This window comes from Puma concolor, chromosome A3 (genome assembly GCF_028749965.1).
Source record: "Puma concolor isolate L17-30 chromosome A3, mPumCon1.1.hap2, whole genome shotgun sequence".
NCBI lineage: Eukaryota > Metazoa > Chordata > Mammalia > Carnivora > Felidae > Puma > Puma concolor.
The window spans coordinates 133,341,667-133,364,524 of record NC_141669.1 but is presented as its reverse complement, the minus strand read 5'-3'; the positions used below and the strand labels follow the sequence as shown (position 1 = coordinate 133,364,524).

The 22,858-nt window shown below is 44.2% G+C and overlaps 1 protein-coding gene and 1 long non-coding RNA gene across 3 annotated transcripts in view; one reads left to right on the top strand and one right to left on the bottom strand.

Moving 5' to 3' along the window:
* Positions 1–3,243, bottom strand: part of DOK5 (docking protein 5) — a 154,682-nt gene extending 151,439 nt beyond the window's left edge. The window contains exon 1 of one of the 2 annotated variants that reach the window (XM_086702530.1): positions 2,824–3,243. In XM_086702530.1, coding sequence (XP_086558656.1) covers positions 2,824–2,889 — 66 coding nt within the window. In that variant the 5' untranslated portion in view covers positions 2,890–3,243. The remainder of the gene's footprint in view (positions 1–2,823) is intronic. The other variant, XM_086702531.1, reaches the window with a different exon arrangement.
* A 153-nt stretch (positions 3,244–3,396) lies between these two features.
* Positions 3,397–15,228, top strand: LOC147582825 (uncharacterized). Its single transcript, XR_015249549.1, has 4 exons — positions 3,397–4,137; positions 5,012–5,117; positions 5,787–5,959; positions 14,833–15,228. It is a non-coding gene; the product is annotated as an uncharacterized LOC147582825 (long non-coding RNA).
* Positions 15,229–22,858: the final 7,630 nt, after the last annotated feature.

The following is a 22,858-nucleotide window of genomic DNA, read 5'->3' as shown; positions in this document are numbered from 1 at the left end:
TGACCTTTGCTTGTACCAAACAAATATTTTAATCAGAATCAATGCTATACTCTCATTAGATTTTCATACATATCATTTTAGTCAATGTTCCCAACATTACGAAATCGTGTTCATTGCATAGATTAGAAAACTGAGGGTAAAAGAGGTCAAGGCCATGGAGCTAACTAGTAATAGAAGCAAAATTGGCTCTCTTTCCTCCTTTTCCCAATCTGAGGGAGCATTCCTTAGCAGAACAGCTGCTCACCATGAAATGGTGTTTTCTTGTTTAATTATAAACCCTCCCAAACATGGTTCTAATCCACACACATTTGTCTGGATTCCATTAATGAAACTACTATGTCATATTAGTTCCTCAAGAAGCTTTTGAATTGCAAAGTCACGCATCACCCTCTAGTCCAACATGCACGTATAAGTGCCTACTCTGTACCAGACCTAATGCCCAAGTGCTGGCTGAGACTTACACATGCTACGGGCCATTCTAGGCTATATGCAGCCTGGACTAATACCGCGAACACTTCTCACTCTAGACAGAGGGTCTCTATGCATTTCCCGGAAGCGCTCTCCCCCATTGCTTGCAGGCTCCATGAAAAGTTGAGTTCGCGGTGTTTTCTGGCAACTGTGGAATCAGCCTCTTTAGTTCATATAAATAAATTACATCATCAAATCACTTAAAAAAATTAACTGGTGATAAAACCGGTGTTAATAAAGAAGACCGGGTTTTGTTGATTGTATCTTTGACCTTTCCATGAGCAATAACCATCATTGCATAGATATTCTAAAATCTACTCGAGTATTAACACAGACAGAATGAATAAATCCTAGAAAAGTAGACTTCTCACTGGCACCCAATGTACTGCAAAATATAAAATGAATACAAACTCAACTTTATTTCCTTTCCTTCTGCTTCAAATATCTGTCTGTAAACATTGGCACACATATAGGACCATATTATGTCAGCTGTAATAATATAGAAAATAATCTCAATTACCATAAACTAGAAAGTTATGGTAACTAGTCTTTCAAATAAATCACCACGTGTCACAATTTGGCATAAACTCTGATCCTTATGAATAATTCACATTTTGCGCATTAATAATGCATGTCTTCTACCATTTGGAATGCTCCCTAACACAGAATGGATGTCTCTTATCAATTTCCTCAACTGACATGATGGAGTAAATCTAAAATTAGAACTGCATTTCTTAATGCTCCCTTAAGAATGGCAACAACTCGGCTGGCCCATAAGGTTATCAGAAATATAAAGCTCCTACTATTTCTTGCCTTTTACCGGGGGAGTCACTAGGTTAAGCACCCTAACAATAGTTGCTCCTGCTGCTGATGATATTTGCATAGCAGAAAAGATCAAGGAAACTTGCATAGGGCTGACAGAGACCGGTTAGCTCCGTTACATTTCTTCGTAATTATAGATGTATATACTCACAATAACACGGGACATAATTGCTAAAACATGGTAACCGGCAGGGGGAAAAAAAAAGAAAGCAAGAAAGCAGAGGGTCAAAACCAAGCAGGCAAGAGTTTTTAATAATTACAGATGTTTCCTACCATCCTCCCTAGCTGATTACCACTGCGAAATTCCTTTTCAGTTTTCAGTAAAATTATCTGGCACATAAAAAACTACAAAGACCAAGTAAGAGAAAGGTGCCAATGACACAGATTTGTAGAGGAAGACATTCAGTTTCTCACTGTAACTCCCAGTGTGGTCATTGCACATCATTGCTGATATTATCATTTCAGACATGACTAAAGTAAACTTTCTGCCCCTCCCCCACCCGAACCCGGCCACCCAAACACACACAACAAACAAAAACAGCGACAGTACTGGACACAAGGCAAAGCGAAAGGAGGCAGCCTGAAATCAGGGGGTAAAAAAATCATTCCATTGTGCTCCCCCGTCTCTGGAGAATTTCCTTCATCAACACTCAGTCTCAAAGAGAAGCAGAAGGAGTCGTCTCTGAAGCCCTATCCACGGCGAGCAAGGGAAAGGGGGCAAAAGAGAGAGAGTTTTAAGGGGGGGAGCCATCCCTATGCCAGCATCTGTCCCCTACAGGTGCCCTCGGGTTCATTCATTCCTGTGCTACGTGTTTAGGGAGCACTTCCTCTGGGCAGGTATCGGGTTCCACCCTAAAGAATCTTCCCGTTGGGCTCCCGCTGTGTTTTCCAGCAACAGAAATCCACCACCCGGGCTGAGGACCAGAGGAAATCCACCCCAGGCCGGCCAGGCCACGCCGCCTGTGCCAACACCTGGGTCAGAGGCGGGTCGTCGTCCGGGATTCGGAGCCCGAGGAGACCTTCCGTTCGGCCGCAATCTCTGCCGGGCGGGGGTCGGAGGGGCTCGGACCCTGTTGGCACCGAGAGCGCCTGCCCTCTTTTCTGAGCCAGCCGCCCATCCCCCGGAAAAGTTAAGTTGGCGGCGAGTGGCAAGGGGGGGGGGGGGGCACCGGGGGCTTCGGGCGGGCTCAGCACCCCCGGCCGGCCTCTCCGCTCTAACTCCCTTGGCTACCGAGAAATATTTATTTCCAGGAGACGGGCTCCAGTGGCCACTGAAGCCGCACACGCGGCCACCGTCGGAAAGCCGAGACGCCCGAGAGATAAAGATAGCTCCGTGACACGCCTAGACCCGGCCTGCCAGGGGCAGCCGCCGGCGAGGCGCATCTGGGCTGAGACAGCCACGGGGGCAGTTCGCCGGCGCGGCCGGGGACCTCCTTCCAGCCTCCAGGGATGCTGGCGACCGAGGAAGACAATTGAACGCGCGAGCAGCGAAAAGGGAAGAAGGGGGAAAAAAAAAAAAGGGTCGATACTTACCCCCAGGCGTCTGCTCCGGATCCTCACGTACCCTTGCTTCACTATGTCATTAAAATTGGAAGCCATCCCGGGCAGCCGGCGACCCCCCTCACCCAAGCGCGCGCACCCGAGGTGGCTCTGGGGCGGGTCAAGGGCCGGGTCGGGAGGCGGCGTGGGGGGGGGGGGGGCGGGGGGAAAGTTGACCCGGCGAAGCTGCGGCGGCCGCGGCTCGGCGTGGCCTCAGCAGGCGCTCATCACTCGGTCCCCCAAGCCCCGAAAGTGGGCGGCCGGCTCGCAGCCACTTCGGGGGAGCGCGGGGAGCGCAGCGCCGCGAGGCGAGGCTGGAGCGCCGGCGTCAGCTGACTCATCCGCCAGCCTGGAGGAGGAGGAGCGGCGGCTGCTCAGGGCTCCAGCCCTGCCTCTTCGCGGGCCCCGGGGGAGGGGGTGGGGGGAGGAGGGGAGAGAGGAGGAGGGGCGGGAGGAGGAGGGGGACGAGGAGGAGGACGGCGGAGGGGTGGGCCCCCCCCGGGGGAGGAGCGGCGGGAGGAGGAGGGGGACGAGGAGGGGAGGAGCGGCGGGAGGAGGAGGGGGACGAGGAGGGGAGGAGCGGCGGGAGGAGGAGGGGGACGAGGAGGAGGACGGCGGACGGGTGGTTCCCCCCCCCCCCCAAGAGGCGGAGCCGCGCGGGTCCGGGCGCCGGGCCGCGGCCACCCGCAGGCGGACACACTCGGACGCGCTCGCACCCTCTCCCCTCCTCTCCCGCCCACCTGGCCCGCCCCGCCCCCCTTTCCGATCCCTCCCCTCCTCCGGGACCCCGGGCGCGCCCCAGCCGGCCCCCGCACCTCGCTGACGGCCCGCCGAGACAACGCGCCCCCTCTTCCCGCTCCGGTGGCCGATTTTCGGAGGAGAAGAAATTTCACTTTTTCACGGCCGCCGCCGACCCCGCCCCTGCCTTCAGCCCCATCCCCTTCCCGAGCAGGACTGATTTCTACCTCCTGGTGCGGGTGTCTGGGGAGGCGGTGTTGCCATGGTTTGCCTTGACCTTGGCAAAGGAGGGGAGGGATATTGCCCTGGCTTAAGCTACGTTTGAGCTTCCTCGGGTTTCCTTGGCTCCCTGGACCCAGCCCTCGGTGATATCATTTGCCACATTTTCCTTGGGTGAGCCTGGCTTTCCCGCCTGAATGTAAGTTACCCAGGGGCTGACACCTGGCCTCATTCATACGTGTACCCCCAAAGCCTAGCCCAGAGCAGGTGCATGATAAATTCTTAGTGCCAGGCGTGGCTCTAAACCCCAAGCACGGATTGCCTCGCTTCGACTCCCCTGTTCCTCATGAGGTAGGTCCCCTCCTTATGTAAATGCCAGGCCCATATTTACGCCCCAGTAGTCTAGCAATAGAGCTCACCCTCATAACCCTTAAGGGATACTGCCTCTAGAATAAGATTAAAAGGGGAGCAGACTCTACACTCACTGCCCCTGACTGCACCACCCTCCTGAAGCATGCTTGAGATGAGTTCATACCCACTGACATTTATTGGGCACCAGCTCGCTAGGCATTGTCCTAATCCTGTTAAAGGAATAACGAGATACGTATTATCCTGCACATTTTATGGAAACTAAAGCCCTGGCAGATGAAGACTTGCCCCAGGTCCCACAGGACAAGGACTGAAGGGAGGGGTGTGTGACACCCGCTTTAGGTCAACACTGTCCTATAGCCCTTCTGGAGTGCAGATGTCATGAGGGAGGGAGCTTCCCTCCTTTCCAAGGAAGATCTTTCTAATCATTTGCCCTCTCCACAAAGGTAAAAAGACAGCATCAGAAATGGACAGTTGCTCCCTGGAGGTGACCAAACCAAGGCTGGAGGATCTCTGATCGGAGCTGTGGGGAAGAGGGTTCATTTATTTTTTTTTTTTTTCAACGTTTTTATTTATTTTTGGGACAGAGAGAGACAGAGCATGAACGGGGGAGGGGCAGAGAGAGAGGGAGACACAGAATCGGAAACAGGCTCCAGGCTCTGAGCCATCAGCCCAGAGCCTGACGCGGGGCTCGAACTCCCGGACCGCGAGATCGTGACCTGGCTGAAGTCGGACGCTTAACCGACTGCGCCACCCAGGCGCCCCGAGGGTTCATTTATTGAGTGGACTATTTGACTTGATAAGATTTGAAGACCTTTCAACTCTAAGATTATATGAATCTTTCCTTTCTCACCAGGAACACGAGCTTTTAGTCATTTTGGTTTGGTGAGTGTCAGGTAAAGAAGAGAATCACCCAAGAATGTGTCATAGGAGGACTGAGACCAAGTTGGGACAGGCGAAGAGTAAGTATTCCGGGAGGGGAACTCTTTGTGCTATATGGTAAATCATTAACTCTGTCATCATGTTGCTCTTTGATACAAATGATGTTTTAAGTTTGCATCTCTGCCAAAGAAGGATGAAATGATAAAAATCATTTGGAGAGTTCTTTTTGAAGGCTTAGAACTTAAAAAAAAAAAAATAGTGTCCATGGTTGCCATGAAATAAATGTATTCGTGGAAGGCATTTGTCCAACGCATCATTTGTAGACCAAATCAACAGTATCATAGAAACAAAGAATGAAGGAATTGAGGCATAAGGACCTAGAAGTGAATGGCTCAAGATAAAAGAAATAATTACTGACAAAACCTGAAACTGAGAAATCCATCCCATGATAATTAATGTTGAGTATAATTGACATCCATAAATAATTAAGCTAGATGTGAGGAAACTAGAATCAAACTAGAAAATATCAAACTAGGGACGCCTGGGGGGCTCAGTCGGTTAAGTGTCTGACTCTTGATTTCGGCTCAGGTCATAATTTCACAATTGTGAGATTATGTGCTCAGCTTATAATTCTCTGCTCTCATCTTAAAATTCTCTTTCCCTCTCTCTCTGCCCTCCCCCAAAAATTAAAAAAAAAGGAAAATATCAAACTAGCTGTGAAGAGACAAGTGATTTTTTTTTAATTGCAGGAATGAACCCAGAATACAGTTTTATTCATTTGGTTTTGGTTAAGTCAAACTGTGAAACATGGAAAATACACAGACTGTACTATTCACAGGATGAACAGCCACTTGCACTTGTCCAAAATGTGTAATACACAACCACGGCAGAAGAGGAAAGGAGGCATTCAGAGATACACAATGTAAGTAGTGCTTACAGAGTTGCACAGTGCACAACTCACACCACTATACACTGCCAAATGGACATACAGTCCCACACAATTCGGTTTCATTGGGGATAAGGCTGATATAAAAAAAAATCATTATTGCAATCCCTATTTTTAACTCAATTTCCAACACTTCACGCTTCTTATTTGTAGCATCTATTTCTGTTTCCTCAGCATCCACACTCCCTTCTGCCAACGGTGATCATCATATTCATCTCGAGTATACTTTATCCCCTTCTCCCGGTGTGGTCTAAGGTGGGAGAGTAAGACTTCATTGCATTAAAATGAAGTGAATGCGAGAGCAAAATGAATTCCACATGGTAGTACTTCTCTCCTATTTGGGCGTCTTGTTGATACGAAACAAAACTGTGTCACGAATTGAAATAGAAGACTGTAACTATCGCACTGCAGAGCCAGAAATTAATCCCAAATTTCCCTACTCCAATATACTCAGAGTGGAAGCCCAATGTAGCTTGAAACACGAACAACTCAATCCATTCCCTCTGTATTCCATTCAACCAATGACTATTATTATTATTGCTATTATTATTATTATTATTATTATTATTATTATTACAAAGCTCTTTGGGACAGAAAACTATGTGCAGAAATTCAGAGGCTTCTGCACTTTTCCAGGGTAAGTAGGTAGGTTCCCACGCCTCACCCAAAAAGGTTGTACTTACACCAGCTACCACAAAGGACCAAGGCAGAGGCTGAAATGGCACTTGTCCAATATCTGTACCAAAAATAGCTTGAGCTTTGGCCCCATTGCCTGCTGCTCTCAGTGGGAGAGTCACAGAAACGGGCAGCACAGGTAAGCCAGTGCTAATAAAAATGAGTTGGCTATCACTAAGGAGAGAGGTTGTTCGCTGTCCTGCCAGGTCCCCCTCCACCAGTCCTTCCCCACCTAAAGGAAGACGACTTGGAAGATGACACAGAAATCAGGTGGAAGGAAACCTGGGAACAGAGCTGCTTCTGTTACTCTTTGCTTCCTTCCTGCATCCAACAAATAATGACTGAGCACCTGCTATGAGCAGAGATTGCCACACACACACACATACACACACACACACACACACACACACCACAAAGACAAACAAAATCCCTATCCCCATGGAACTTATACCCCAGGAGGAGAGAGGGAAAAAAATAAGCAGATAAACAGCTTATAAATAGCTATAGTTGATAGCAAAAAGAACATGAGTGTTGTGCTACGCGGGGAGTAATGAGCAGCCTTACTTTCGGTAAGAAAGAGTCAAGGAAGACTTCTCAGAGGAGGTGACATCCAAGCTAAGACAGGAACGATGGGCAGAAGCTATGGGAATCATCAGGGAAGCGCGTCCCAGCTAGAGCCAAGGGCACTGGAGAAAGCCGAATACAGGAAAGTTATAGTTTTAAAATATTATTCTGTCTGATGAACAAAAAATAGATTAGGAGGGACTGAACCGGAAATGGTGAGACCATCGAAAAAATCTACTTCTAAAGACCTGGCACCCAAAAATCTTTAAGGAAAGAGAAATGAAGCTTCCGCTGAGAATGTAAATGTTTTTAAATTTTTTAACGTTTATTTATTTTTGAGAGAGAGAGAGAGAGACAGACACAGAGCATAAGCAGGGGAGGGGCAGAGAGAGAGAGAGGGAGACACAGAATCCGAAGCAGGCTCCAGGCTCGGAGCTGTCAGCACAGAGCCCAATCCAGGGCTGGGACCCACAAGCCGTGAGATCATGACCTGAGCTAAGTCAGAGGCTTAACCGACTGAGCCACCCAGTCGCCCCGAGAATGTGAATTTATATCAATTGATACAACTGTTTTGGAGCGTGATATCTATCCAAAATTTTTAAACTTTTGTAATTGCTTATCCAGTTCTGGAAATGCATGCAAAGGCACAAAGATTTAGTTACAGGAATACTCACAGCAGTGGTATTTATGACAATATGTATATTTATCTTAACTTTATAGAGACATGTGTTAATATAAAATGTATGCATCTAAATATATATTTTACATGGAAGCGGGTATATACGTATCACCAAATTTCTGAAAGAACTGTAATCAATTGAGTACAATCATTCCCCACTAAACTTTGCTTATTGAAAAGTTATTTTTCTCAACCCGAATGAAATCTCCAGAAGGTCTCTGGCTTTTTGGGCTACTACTAGGTAATAAAGAGTCCATTTCAGCCTAATAGCCATATCACACTGAATATCATTCAAATTAGGTTTTGTCCCTTACCCCAGTTGGGAAGTAGGAGCTTGGGGGTTGGGAATGGCTTCTTCACTGATTTTCTGACCTGCCTCCTCTCCTCCATAATGACTATGGGCTTCTGGCTTCCAGGAGACTGGAGCTCAAGGGGAGAAGGAAAGGCTAGAACACAGGAGAGGTTTTTTTAAGTACTTTTCTTAAGTTTATTTTTTTAATTTGACAGAGGGAGAGAGAGGGAGGTGGGGGTGGGGTGTGTGGGCAGAGAGAGAGAGAGGGAGAGAAAGAATCCCAATCCCAAGCAGGGTCCGCACTGTCTGTACCCCACTGGGGGCTGGAACTCATGAACCCAGAGACCATGACCTGAGTCAAAATCAAGAGTCAAAGGCTTCACCGACTGAGCCTCCCCGACTCAGGCTCCCCACGGGCAAGTTTTCCTTGCTCCAAGTTTTGCCTCGGAGTAGATGACCTCTGGGCAACAGGTATATAATATTTGCTCTTTCTCTCACAGAGCTTTTGTGAGTTCCTTAGAGATGCTAAGAGCTCTTTCTTCTCAGTCTGGCTGCTCTTTACTCCACCCCCGGGTCTCATGCTCCAGGGTTTTTGCCCTTCCAGGTGGTTCTGTTGGTGGATCTATTCTAAGACAAGCCCTCCCTGGCCAGAGGAAAAACTCACTCGGTGTTGGCCCTGCCAGTGAATGATGAGCCCACTCCCGGGGCACCCACTGCTTTTAGCTCTGTCGTGAGTCAAGGCAACTAGTTGACTCCAGGCCTTCACCTTTTGAATATTAAGGAATGGTTCTAACACCAGTCCTTGTGTCCCCGGTACTTGAGACGACTCACTTCTAGCCTTCTAAGTGATTCTCTTGAAAATCGCTCCCTTGCTATAAAATAAGGGGAAAGCCCTCCCTTCCTTGTCTCATGGGCAGGAGAAAAGCACCTCTCTGCCAAAGAACCAGCCTCTTCAAACTCTTGAACCACAGCGTCTTATTTAGGCTGGCGGTACGTGATCAACTCTTGCAGACAAAATGGTTTTGAACTCTCTTTTTGCAACTTCTGCACAGATAGTCCAGCACCTTGCTTTAGAATGTTTTCTATAAGTTTCCCCCACTGGGCTTTTGAGGCTTCTGCTGAAATTGAGTCAAAAGGAAGAGTCACATTTAGCAATGGGTTACAAACCCATATCAAAACCATTAAAATGGATATAAAAGACATCCTCCTCTTATTCGTTCATCCAACAAATATTATCTGAGCCAGGCTGGCGAGGCACTGAGGAGCCAATGAAGCAGACAGAAAAAACCAGACTGAGCTTGTAGAAGTGACAATGCACCAGGAATACAAGCCTTTAAGAAAATACTCGGGGCGCCTGGGTAGCTCAGGTGGTTGTGCATCCGACTTTGGCTCAGGTCATGATCTCAAGGTTCATGAGTTCGAGCCCCACGTCGGGCTCTGTGCGGACAGCTCGGAGCCTGGAGCCTGATTCGGATTCTGGGTCTCCCTCTCTCTCTGCCTCTCTCCCGTCACACTCTGTCTCTCTCAAAAATAAACGTGAAAAAAAGTTTTTTTAAATACTCAAATTATTTTGAGTGAAATTATGCACAGAAGAAAGTTACATGGTGCTGTTTGGGGAAGGATAAAGAAACAGGACGTGACCCCTTTGGAAGACGGGGGATGGAGAAGTCAGGGAGCTGGAATAGGGAAGGAGAAGGCACTCGCCGCTGAGGGAGGGTAGAGAGGGTGGTGGGGAGAAGGACAGCATCTGCCAGTGTCCCAGAAAGAAGCATATATGGCACATTTAGAACAGAAGGTGGTTAGGGGAACTGGAATTTGGAGAAGAGAGTTATTGGGAGATGAGCCACAGAGGATAAGAGGGTTTCTCAGTATGTTATAAATGATCTATGAGGTAGGGTCTGGTTTTTTAAAAACGTAGTTGTTTTTTTTTTTTTAAACAAGGTTGAATATATCTACAGTAAAATAGTAGCGGTGGTTATTATTTGTTGTGGGAGTATTAGATTAACTTTCTCCTGTGTGCTTTAAAATAAATAAAAATAAATCCTAGGGGCACCTGGGTGGCTCAGCTGGTTAAGTGTCTGACTCTTGATTTTGGCTCAGGTCACGATCTCACGGTCGGTGAGTTTACGACCCGCGTCAGCTCTGTGCTGATGGTGCAGAGACTGCTTGGAATTCTCTCTCTACCCTTCTCTTTCTGTCCCTCCCCCGCGTGTTCTCTCTCGCTCTCTGTCAAAAGAAATACATAAACTTAAAAAAAATCGAAATGCAATTTTTAAAAGTAGGATGACTCTTTCTGCATGGGTGGACCTCATATCTTGAGTTTTATAACCAAGGCCACAAAAGCAAACGTAAGCCTCTAGTGAACTTGACTGGACCACAAAAAAAAAAAAAAAAAAAAGTCTTGTGATCATTAAGCTCTTCCAGATATTTGAGTTTCTTTCTTGATGAGAAGAGTGTTCCTCTCTGTAGGTCAATGCAGAGCCAACCCAGGAAGATCTAGGCCAACACATGAGAAAAAGACCGAGAGAAGTTAAGTACATGATGAAGGCCCTTGGCATTTCTAGAGCTCCTTTTCAAAACGTAGCATGTATCATGCAGTGGTTTGTACAAGAAGATTAGAAGGTCAATATTCCAGAGGTCTCTTCAGGGCTGTTCCCCTAGTTCACTGAGTGACTTTGGGCAAGCCATTAATTTCTCCGGCCTCATAACCTGATCTGGAAAACAGAGATAAACGGCACCAGCCTCACTGCCACAGTCTGTTGAAGTCCCTGGATAGGATGTGTGAAGAGGGCAGCGTCTTATGTTGAAAGTGCTTTGCCGATGCTAATTAATCCTCGCAGCACCCCCACGCCCTGTCATATCATCCACTTTTCACAGCAGAGGGACCTGAAACAGAAAGCCTGAGCAACTTGTCCAAAGACACAGAAGTCTGCATCAGAACAGGGGGGATTAGAAGGCGACAGCAGTGGCATCCGAAGAGGCAAGATTTTCACTTCACTCATAAAATATGATGAAATTGCATCTGGAATGTTTTCATTTTGAAGACATAGTTTCTGTGTCAGTGGATTATAAGGCAAAGAAAAAAAAACAGTCACATTTGTGTGTGTGTGTGTGTGTGTGTGTGTGTGTGTGTGTGTGTGTGTGTGGCAGTTTAGGGACTCCTTTCTTTGGCTGGTGACTGTAATTGGCTGCACACAGCAATTCTACCTCTATCTCACTGGCCAGAGCTTAGTCACATGCCCTGGGCTTCACAAAGAGATGGGGAAGTGGGGAAATGTAGATTTTATGCAAGGCAGCCTCGAGCCAGGCTAAGTGTGGGAGTCGACGGCAAAGGCAGGGGGCGGCTTGCTCGAGGACTGGATCAGTTCTAGAAAACCTGAGGGCACGCAGTGACCCGTAAGGAAGCTACTGGGGACCACGAGGAATCCGAACATCCTGACATCTTCACGTGGCCTCAGGCAAATTCACAGTCCTCCTAACATTATCCCCCACTGGTATTTCCTCTTTCGTCAGTTTCGGTTTTTTTAGCTGAAAGTAGCATAAAGCTCCACCGCCGGAATCTCAGATCAAAGGCTAAGGTTATTGCTGTAGTTTACGAAATCTAAGATGCCGCTAATTTCAGAGTGCACTACCACTTTATGCACTAGGAAGGAAGAAAAATTACTTCTGGCTTAACTTTTCAGGTCGATGGCCGGCCACCAGAGTTTATTAAAGCTTTACGGAGGTTTAATTGTCATACAGCAAACTGCGGATACGTAAAATGTGAAGTAAGTCCTGACATGTGGGTACACCAGGGAAGTCATCCCCACAGTCAGGATAACAGACATATCCTTCATCCCCAAAGTGCTCTCATGCCCCTGCTGTCTCGAGCCACCACGCTCTGGGCTATGGTAGCCATTATTTTGCAATATATAAATGTTTCAGATCAACACTTGTACACCTTAAACTTACGCAGCATAATATGTCAATTACATCTCAATAACTCTCAGGGGGAAAGTTGTATTTTTTTTTTTTTCTGTACTTATTTCACTACAACTTAGCGGAGACCTGCACAGCTGATGCATGTCGTTCATTAAACTGCTGAATCACACTCCATCATTTGACAGGAGCACATCTTCTTTCTCCTCTCTCTACTGATGGACATCTAAATTATTTCCGTTTTATCCCATTACGAGCAATAGGCATCAAATTGTTACGTCTAAAATATGAAATAAGATCATCACCATAATAATATCTTTTTTAAAAAAAAATCTAAAATCGCTGACAGTCACTGACGCTCAATATCAAAATTCTTGAAAACAATAGCTGCTTGTGGGCTCTTTTTATGAAATCAAATACTCAATAGACCTTCTAAGGAGCAAGTGCAATAAAGAGTCTGTTTTGCAGAAACTCTGCAGGGAGAATGAAAACGAAACTAATATATTTTAAATATTTCTTTGATTTCCCCTGTTAAGCTTCAAATTGTAACTCTTACATCAGTCTATTTAAATAACTGCAAACATATAACCATGAGTGATAGAGGCAGGAACATGCAAGGACTCTGCATTTAGTATTTTAGCTCAAAGGGTTGCATCTGTCCTTCCTTATGAAGTGACCTTAGCAAGATCATGTTCCGTTTGCACGTAGAATGAAAGCCCCATTCCTCCTTGTCCTACAAGGTCACACCTGCCCCTGGGTCCTCATCCACCCCCTTGACATCAGCTACTCCTTGCCCCTGCACACCTCCTTCCCATCCACAAAGAACTTCCTCCTGTTCCCGAGAAACACCAAACTCACTGCCACCTCAGTGTCTTAGCATTTGCTTGTTCCTTTCTTTGTAAACTCCTGCCTCAGATTTTCGCATGACTGACTCCTTGTTATTATGTATCAGCTTGTGTCACCTCCTCTGAGAAGCCCTTCATGACCTCTGAATCCCAATTAGCATGCTTCTTCTAACCAAATCACTTGCCTTCATAAAACTCTGTTATTTTGTGCAAAATACTAAATGACAAATTTAGATCTCTTGTCTAATGATAGGTTGGCATGCCTCCTGTCTGTTCCCCACCTTCCACGAAACTGGGCGTGAGTAGGAACCTTTCTGACTTGTCCACTATGAGCCCCAGTGCCTGGGACAATGCTGGCACTGATGAATGATTGAATGAATGAATGAATGAATGAATGAATAGCAAAAAACAGGGCCTGCAGGCTATCTGATACTACATGTGCCCTGAGATGTTGAACGAATGGCGGAAACCTAAAATAACATCTGCATTGCCACTGCTGTACCTTCTCGGGTGCGAGCCATTTGTAGGCAAATACATCTCACGGCATTGCCTTCAATGAAGACAGTTAAACATCAATGGAGCACTCAAGGTACACTTGTTTGTAGAGGTGTTCGACGCTAAAGAAAGAAGTCCAAACAAGCAAAAACAACCAACAACTATGGACTTTGGAGTCCAACAGATTTGGTTCAAATTCCCACCTCACTACTTACACCATCTCTGAACTAGTATTTCCCCACCAGGGCAATTTTGTCACCCAGGAGATAGTTGTCTGGAGACATTAGGACTGTCATAACTGTGGGGTGAGGGGGACAATCTGCATCCAGTAGGTGGAGGCCAGGGAAGCTAACTAAATATCCTCCCCACAAAGAATTACCCAGCCACGATTGCCACCATGGATGAGAAACCCTGCTCTCAACAAATTGCTTAATTTCTTTTGTATTTTATGTTCTCATCTGCAAATTGGGAACAGGCCATATCAACCGTGTAGGATTACTGTAGAGATTAGGAAAAATGTGTTTAAGGCTCATGTCTGGAGGATGGTAAGTCAACAAGTAAACATTATGTTTATTATGAACATCACATGTTATACTGTTTATCATTTCTCTTTATTAGTTGCTAAGGCATGAAGCTCCTTCTCTGGCTGGAGATTTCCTTCTTCTCTTTGAATCCTCAGTTCCTAACAGAGGGGCTGGCACTGAGCAGATGCTTAATGTGGCCTCAATTAATTAAACTAAATCTTGAATTGTCTAAAACATCTGAGACTTAGCTCATCTTATACTTTGTCCCTCTTTCTCAAAATTAGTTTGATCGCTCTAGTCAGTACTGTCCCCTTTATGATCAATTTTTTAAATTATTTTCTCATGAATCATTTTGTTGGCCTCTTAAGTCAAAATTAAATCACAGGACATGAAAATTAATGATCTGGACCCTGATCTGCCTTTGCCTGGCTTATAGACAAAGTGGATGCAGCACACTGGCCTTCTTACTACTTCTTGACAAGCCAACAAGGTTTCTGCCTCAGGGCCTTTGCACTTCTGGCTAGAATGCTCTTCTCTCTGGATATCAGTATGAGATATTAATGTTCCTTTCTCTGGTTATCATGGGGTTGAGTGTTGTTGTATTCTTGTTAGTGTAATCTAGATAACATATTCTAGGTAACAACTTCTTTTAAGTGTTACAAAAACCTTTTGGCCTGGGGTGGTCTTTTCTTTTTCTTTATGATGTCTTCTCATGAACAGAATGGAATCAAACTTCACCGATCATTTCTTTAAGCTGGTCATGGGAGCGTCTTTTTATAGAAACCTCTCAGGATCCTAATGTCATAAAATATTTTCCAACGTGTTCTTCCACAAGCTTTAAAGTTTTGCTTTCACAGTGAAGTGCTTAATTCATGGCGAATCACTGTGCTGCGGCAGGTTGGAATCCGGTTCATCTATTTCTACGTGAAACCACTGGCAGTAGCCCTCTTTGCACATCAGTCTACAGTGTCGCACCTGTTACAGCTCCAGTTTCCCGATGTGGGACAGCTTCTGCACCTTCAGCTATATGCCCGTCCCCAACCCTAGTGATCATAGCTTTGTATCAATTTTCTTCCCTCATCTAAGGCTGCCCCTTCTGGTTTTCTGCTTGTTTTTCCCCCCCAAGGTCCCTCTCCTTTTGCTATGCCATAAATGCTGGTGTTCTTAGGGGTTCGGTGCACTTCTCTCTTACTTCCTCATTCTAGACGCGATCCCGTTGCCATATGCTCCCCAAATACATGCCTGAACTATGACCTGTCTCCCAAGTTCTGTAACCGTACGTACAAGAACAATAGCCCACGCGTGCTGAGTACACACTGGGTTCCAAACACAATCCAGGAGCTCACGGCGCATCATCAGCTCACCGAATCCACCAGCAACGCAGCGTGGCAGGGACAGCTGTCATGACCCATAGTCACCAGTGAGAGAGCTGTGGTACAGAGGTTAAGAGACTTGCCCAAGGTCTCAGAGCCAGTGAGTGGGGGCAGGCAGGCTGGCGACACCACGGGCAGAGCACAGCACACACTCAATCCGTATGTTCTAGCATTTACTGGGGCGCTCTAGCCGGATGTCCCCAGCACAGGTCAAACTCAGTGTGTCCCAGTCTGAGCTATTGTTAGTGGGAGTTTTCCACTGGACTGAAAGGGACTGAGCACGTGTATACACATACACACAGACACTCCTGCATCTGTATACTCATAGGAAAAAATTATTCAGATGTTTGCTTTTTATTTAATTTTGTTAATATTCAATTTATGAAGTTCACAAATTAAAAAACCTATTTGCTAAACACACACACACACACACACACACACACACACACACACACACAGGAGAAACTGGGTGAGGGGTACCAGGGACCTGTCTATACCATTTTTCCTTTCTGCAAATCTTTGTTCCAAAATAAGTTAAAAAAAATCTGGTTTTTCCTTTTAACTTTGACTGTAAAAAATTAGTATTGTGTTTATCAGTCTTGCAGAATTCAACCTTCACTTCTAAAGAGTCTTTGAATGATGTTTGGCTCATTTTCAAGCTTAAACACTTTTAAACATTTTAAACTGTATTTATGAATTTAATATATTTGATTTCCTTCTTAAGTACTTCACCTGCATACCACAACATGTAGACTCTTCCCCAATACAAATAATTTTTATGAATTTTAAACAGGTAAATACTGCGAGCCTTAAAATCTTCTGAAATATCTCAATGCATAGTAAAATTTAGTTATAAGCCTAAATCAATTCTTCATGGACTCTTTTACTTTTTTCCTGTGAGGCTATAACTTTCAACTTGAATAGACCAAATTCTTTTAAATTCTGTAAGTATATTGAAAAAAACCCTAAATATGTAACAAGATGTTAATAATGTGGTTTTGATTCTGCTGAACCTGTCTACTCTCAATTGCCAGGCTCCCTGGCTTCCAGGAGGCATGGAGTGCAGGAAGGTGAGTATCAGTCCAATGAACGCAGGCGAGGATCCCGATAGCATGACATTCCAGCTAAGACAAAAACAGCTATCCTTACACTGCGATCCATTTGAGCGATTGCCTATTCCGCATGCTGGAGGTTCCTAATGCCGGGGGCACTGTCTGATTCTTCTCAGCAATATTTGTGGTCCCCATAAACTTCGCCTTAGGGTTGCTTTGTCGTGGGCCACAGAAAATAAGAAAGATGGCGTGCCAAGTCACATGTGCCACAACCCTAGATTCCAGTCACATTCAAGATCCTAATTCTGCCTCCTCCCAGAAGTGCGGTCCCCCAGTCTGCTTGCGCTCGTGATTGAAATCTGCATTTCCCCGGCCCTTGATATCTGTCAGTACTTTCCATCTAGGTCTGATTACCAGTGGATTTGTCAGGAATCCTGAATTCTTGTCCATGCGTTCTCTCCTTGGACGATACAACCCTCACTGCTGCTCAAAATGACATCCCTTTCCTTTACGTTTTGCCTTCTCACATCGACTCGGGGGGCCGTTCTCTTGACCCCTTTGTACCCTTCTACCTTTCCCTCCAAACCTCCACAGCCCTTCCCACGTCCCGCCCGACTCACTCTCAGTACCTGGCCTCTCGTAGCGCACTAACCACAAACCACACGCTCTTCCTTAATGCTGCTTCCTCCTACATTCTCCCCTCAACAGTTCCTGATTTATATGTTTTGATGCCCCTTTATTTTTGTGCATAAAGATACATGACTGTTTTTTTTTTTCACTGAGTTGTGTAACACCAAAATGAAATGAGCTTCCTTTACATCAATAAATCATGCCTTAGATCCTATTTCATAGATTAATACAGTACGCCCTCTTAATGTTTTTGTGGTGGTCTGCCCATCCTTTATTTTCAATCTATAGGAATCATTTTAAAGGAGTCTTTTAAAGTTAGTCTTCAGTTAGTATATGATTGAATGCATCTTTTCATTGGATAGTTTAATTCACTTTCATTTTTAATATTTTTTGGTCTGTTTCATCTTCCTCCTCCCCCTTCATTTTTGCTGATTTTACACTCCTTTCACATTTCATCCTTCCCCCCTTTTTATATACAAGCTGTATTTTCTTTTTTAATTTTTAATAATGCTGATGTAAAAAAAAAGTCGTTGACAACTGATGCTATCCACATCAACACAAGTTACCGTCCACATTAATATGATTTCATTATGCCAGGAAATTCTTGCCCAGAAAAATGAAGTTGCAAATAACTTTATTGTTTGTTTGAGAAACTTGCTGAGAATCCATTTACCCAAACAATAGACTATTCCCCTTTTCCCTTCAGTACAAGGAACAATAGTCTCTTCTTCCTACTAAAGAGTGGATTGCTCAGAGTGGATTCATCACATTCTTGCTTCTATTTGAAAGACTCCTTCGAGATGTTCACCTTTCCGCATCCATCATTCCTCAACTATATCACAACCTTCGCCAATACCAGTCAAGCCCCTGCGTTGAAAGACCCACCTTAAATCAGGCCACAGAAACCTCGCAGACATCCACTTTTGGCTTTCCCCTCTAGAGATGCTACTGAGGCTCCAGCCTCCCTTACCGCAATAAATGATAAATTTGGCTTTGCTTGATCTGTAGGCTATTTTAATGATCTCTTTGGGGAGTCAGCAGTCAACACTATCCTATTTTTATTCCCCCCTGGTAGTTAATTTTACAATTTTATGAATATATTTCAATCTATTTTTAACAGTCTAACTTTTGCAGAAGATAAAAAATTAAGCAATTTTTATTTCCCCCAGACCCCACTCTCTTTCCAGCCTTTGTTAATAAGATATCTGGTATAAGATTATAATGATAGGGGCACCTGGGTGGCTCAGTCGATTAAGCGTCCGACTCTTGGTTTCCGCTCAGGTCATGATCTCACAGCTTCATGAATTCGAGCCCCACGTCGGGCTTTGTGCTGGCAGCGTGGAGTCCACTTGGGATTCCTTCTCTCTCCCCCCCTCCCTGCCCCTCCCCTGCTCGTGCGCTGTCTGTGTCTCTTTCAAAATAAATAAACTTAAAAAAAATTTTTAAAGGTTACAATGATAAAGATGATCAGGATTTTACAACATGCTTGGTCTTTGAATAATCATTTTTGACCTTTATATTAGGTTTTTTAAGTATATAAACATCTATGATGGAAAATCTAACATAGTGTTTTATGTCACCTCTTCTAGTATCTACTACATAGTATCCGTATAATCTGAGATTTTTCAATGCATAGATCTATCATTCATTTTTTTTCCTGCGCCTTCTCATTCAAGAGTTATTTTTCAGGTGTACAATATAGTGATTCAACAATTCCATACATCACCCGGTGTTGTATGATAACTAACTGGAATTGAAGTAAAAACTTTAAAAAATAATAGCACAGGCAAGCAAAAAAACAAATGAAAAAGAGTTATTTTTAAAATCTGTGCTATTACTATCCTTTAAATAAATTGCACCTGTTTTGATCAATGGTAGTTTTGTATAGTCTCATTTTCCTTCTCTGAAATTATTTGACACATTCTTGTGAATAGCAGGAAATGTCTTTGATTTCATTTTTAGGGAAGGTACTTTACATTTGCTGCCAGTGCAATGACCTCATGAGTTTAAATGCAAATCAGACAAAGGGCGTGGCGAGGTATACAAAATTCAACTGGGTATCATTATCAACATCTCCATTGGTGGTATGAATTTGAGAATATATATTTAAAAAATGAGCTCATCCAACGGACAAGTCTTTATCCCGGGGTAGAAATCCTATTTTGATGTCTTTAAAATTCCATCAAATTCCTAAGTCTGAGTTAGCAAAGATCAATTTCATGGGCTTTGAAATGGGAGGAAAAAGCAAAAACAAAATTAAATCAAGAGACAAACGGGTGTGAGTCACAGAGTCAGTAACTGTGTATAACTTGAACTCAGGACAACAGGCTACTCGGCCACATCCTGGAGTTATGAAAACACGAAAGGAAACTAAAACAGAGCTCGGTGAGCCCCAGCAGGGTAGCCGTGGACAGTCCCACAGTCTCAGGACGAAGTTTTGCTCACAGATCAGCCCAGTTCATGAGAATGACAACTATCCCTTACATGTGAATAGATTTCTTAAACTTTACTTATATAAAACTTACTTACATAAAACTAAACTTATATAAAAATAAGTTTACTTATTTTTGAAGAGAGAGACAGCATGCATGTGCACACAAGTTGGGAAGGGGCAGAGAGCAGGAGAGACAGAATCCCAAGCAGGCCCCGCACCATGAGCACAGAGCCTGATGCGGGGCTCAAACTCACGAACTGAGATCATGACCTGGGCCCAGATCAAGAGTCGGTCGCTCAACTGGCTGTGCCACCCAGGCACCCCAGATTTCTTAAATTTTAAAATTAAGTACAAAAAATTTGAAAGTAAAAAAAAAAAAATCATAGTATTAGTATTCTGAAAATAATGAATTTGTACACACTTTACATGTATGCATTTGAAACACATGAAGAAAATTAAAACTTCAAATTTTTCTAAGTTTAAACATTCATAAATTAAAAAGACTTAGTAACTATTCAAGAAACTATCCAGTTTCTTGAGGGGTACTTAAAGAAAACAAATATATTAAATTTATAAAAGCTGTTTAAATTATTTGAGGTATTTAAGCTTGTAAAAGGAACCAAATATTTGTCAAAGATCCTGCAAGTGATTACTAATACCTGCTAGATTTAAAAATAGAAAAATATATTTGTGCACTAAACTTAAAGCCTAGCAAAGAGATAGTTTTTCTTATATAAAACAATTTTTTAAAAATGTTTATTTTTGAGAGAGACAGAGACAGAGTGCAAGCGGGGGAGGGGCAGAGAGAGAGGGAGACACAGAATCAGAAGCAGGCTCCAGGCTCGGAGCTGTCAGCACCGAGCCCAACACGGGGCTCGAACTCAAAAACCTAGAGATCGTGACCTGAACTGACGTCGGATGCCCAACCGATGGAGCCACCCAGGCACCCTGATAGTTTTTCTTTTATAATGATAACTTCAATAAATTGAATAATATTAAAAAAAAAAAACTTTTGAATAGTATTTTTCTATATGTAGAAGCATCCCTTCAGGGCACCAAAAAAACTCACATAAACCTATCCTTCCTTTCATACTGCTTCCTTGGGCTTTTATGTAATCATTAAACGGATTTAAGTGCCTATTATTATACTCCAGGTAATGGTCAAGACACTGGGGATACAGCGAGAAATGAAGAAGGGTTACTGGCGATGTGTTTACACAGACACGTATTTTTGTGTTTTTCCATATTTGTGTGAGTGAGGTGTTTAAGCACAATCAAGTTAGAATGCTTGCCTCCCCACCCACTCCCTGCTTGTTACACATCCCTTTCACAGGGTGGCATTAGAAGGAGTGGATGTGGCTAACGGAGAGATGAATTTAGGACACACTGATTTTGGTGTTCGTGGGACAGACGTCTGTGCTTCAGTCATTGGTGTGTTCAGTTAACATTTTTCTCACAGTTCTGGTGTAGAAATTGCTTCCTAAGAGATTCTCAGTGTCTCCCGGGTTAGCTCTCCCTTTTAATGACACAAAGGTACAAGGACAGAAGTAGTATCAAAGCGGAAACATGCTCCTGAGCTCACGTGGGCCATGGAGGGGAAACAAGGCTTGGAAGGTTCAGAGTCAGATGACAGTGTATGAAAAATTCGGACACCAACGTCTCTATCGTTGAGGATCCGTTTGATACTCTAGCACCAGTAACAATAAATGTACCATACACGTTCATTCTCCTTGATGGGAATTCTGAGACACAGCGCTCCGGAATTCCTGAACTCATAGTGTATATATAAGACACGAAAATTGAGTAGCGGTATATTAAATCACCTCTGAGCTCATCTGATACATCTTGTCCTGACAAACTCTTACGGATCTAGACAAAACAGCACACAAAACTGCTCTCAGAACAGAAATAAGCAACCACAGTAGAGAAAACACCCCGAGTCTTCTTTCCCTTTTCCCTCTAGAAGTAAGATTATGAAATCATTGTTACATGATAGAATGATCAAAAGCTATGTCCACCAAAAATGTAGGGAAAAAGGTATGACAAAGGTGTGAATCAGTTAACAAAATAAATTCTGTGCTATTTTGCTGTACTTGGTGACATAGATATGTGACATTTGACTTTTTTTTTTATTAAATCAGCTTTCAAATCATTTGTGGTTTATGATTTTTAATGATTTATTATTTATGTCATATTTATTTTCTCATTCTAAGTAAATATTTGCTCTGTATCTTATTCTCAATTCATAATATATTAAAAAAAATTTTTTTTACCTTTATTTTTTTTTTTAATTTTTTTTTCAACGTTTTTAATTTATTTTTGGGACAGAGAGAGACTGAGCATGAACGGGGGAGGGGCAGAGAGAGAGGGAGACACAGAATCGGAAACAGGCTCCAGGCTCTGAGCCATCAGCCCAGAGCCTGACGCGGGGCTCGAACTCACGGACCGCGAGATCGTGACCTGGCTGATGTCGGATGCTTAACCGACTGCGCCACCCAGGCGCCCCATACCTTTCTTTATTTTTGAGAGAGACAGAGACAGAGTGTGAGCAGGGGAGGGGCAGAGAGAGGGGGAGACACAGAATCTGAAGCAGCTCCAGGCTCTGAGCTGTCAGCACAGAGATCGACGCGGCGCTCGAACTCATGAACCGTGCGATCATGACCTGAAACGAAGTCGGACCCTTAACCGACAGAGCCAGCCAGGTGCCCCTTAATTCATCATTTTATACACATTTTCTTTTTAAAGAGGGCTCTAGTGACTGTAAAAGCTTCAAGCCTCAAAAACCAGGGTCTCACACGAGTAGTGGATGCCTGGGTAAACGGAGTTTACAGTGCAGTGGGAAAGCGTCTCTCCATTGCCCTTAAACAGGAATAGTGATTGTTTGGATGTAGATCCTTGTTTGCTTGAAATCTTTCCTTTTCCTCCTAAATTTGCAGACATCGTTTCATTGGATCCAAGGTTTTACTATTGCAGAAGACTGGCAAAATGGGAAACAGAAGACCACAGGGCAGTGAGAGATGTATTTATACATCATGGCATAAAAAAATTATGCTTTGGGGCGCCGGGGTGGCTCAGTTGGTTAAGCGTCTGATTTTCGATTTTGGCTTAGGTCACGATCTCACGGTCCGTGGGTTCGAGCCCCACATCGGCCCCGTGCAGACAGCTCAGAGCCTAAAACCACCTTGACATTCTGCATCTCCCTCTCTCTCTCTGCCCCTCCCCATTTGTACACTTGCTCTCTTTCTCTCAAAATAATTAAACTTAAAAAAAAAAAAAAGTGCTTCGGTGAAAGACTACACAGGTCTACGGCACACTCTCTGAGTTACCCAGCTTTGTTACAGCTCTGTGAGTTGCAGATAACCGAGAGATGTGCAAAGTGTGTCTCAGGTTCAAA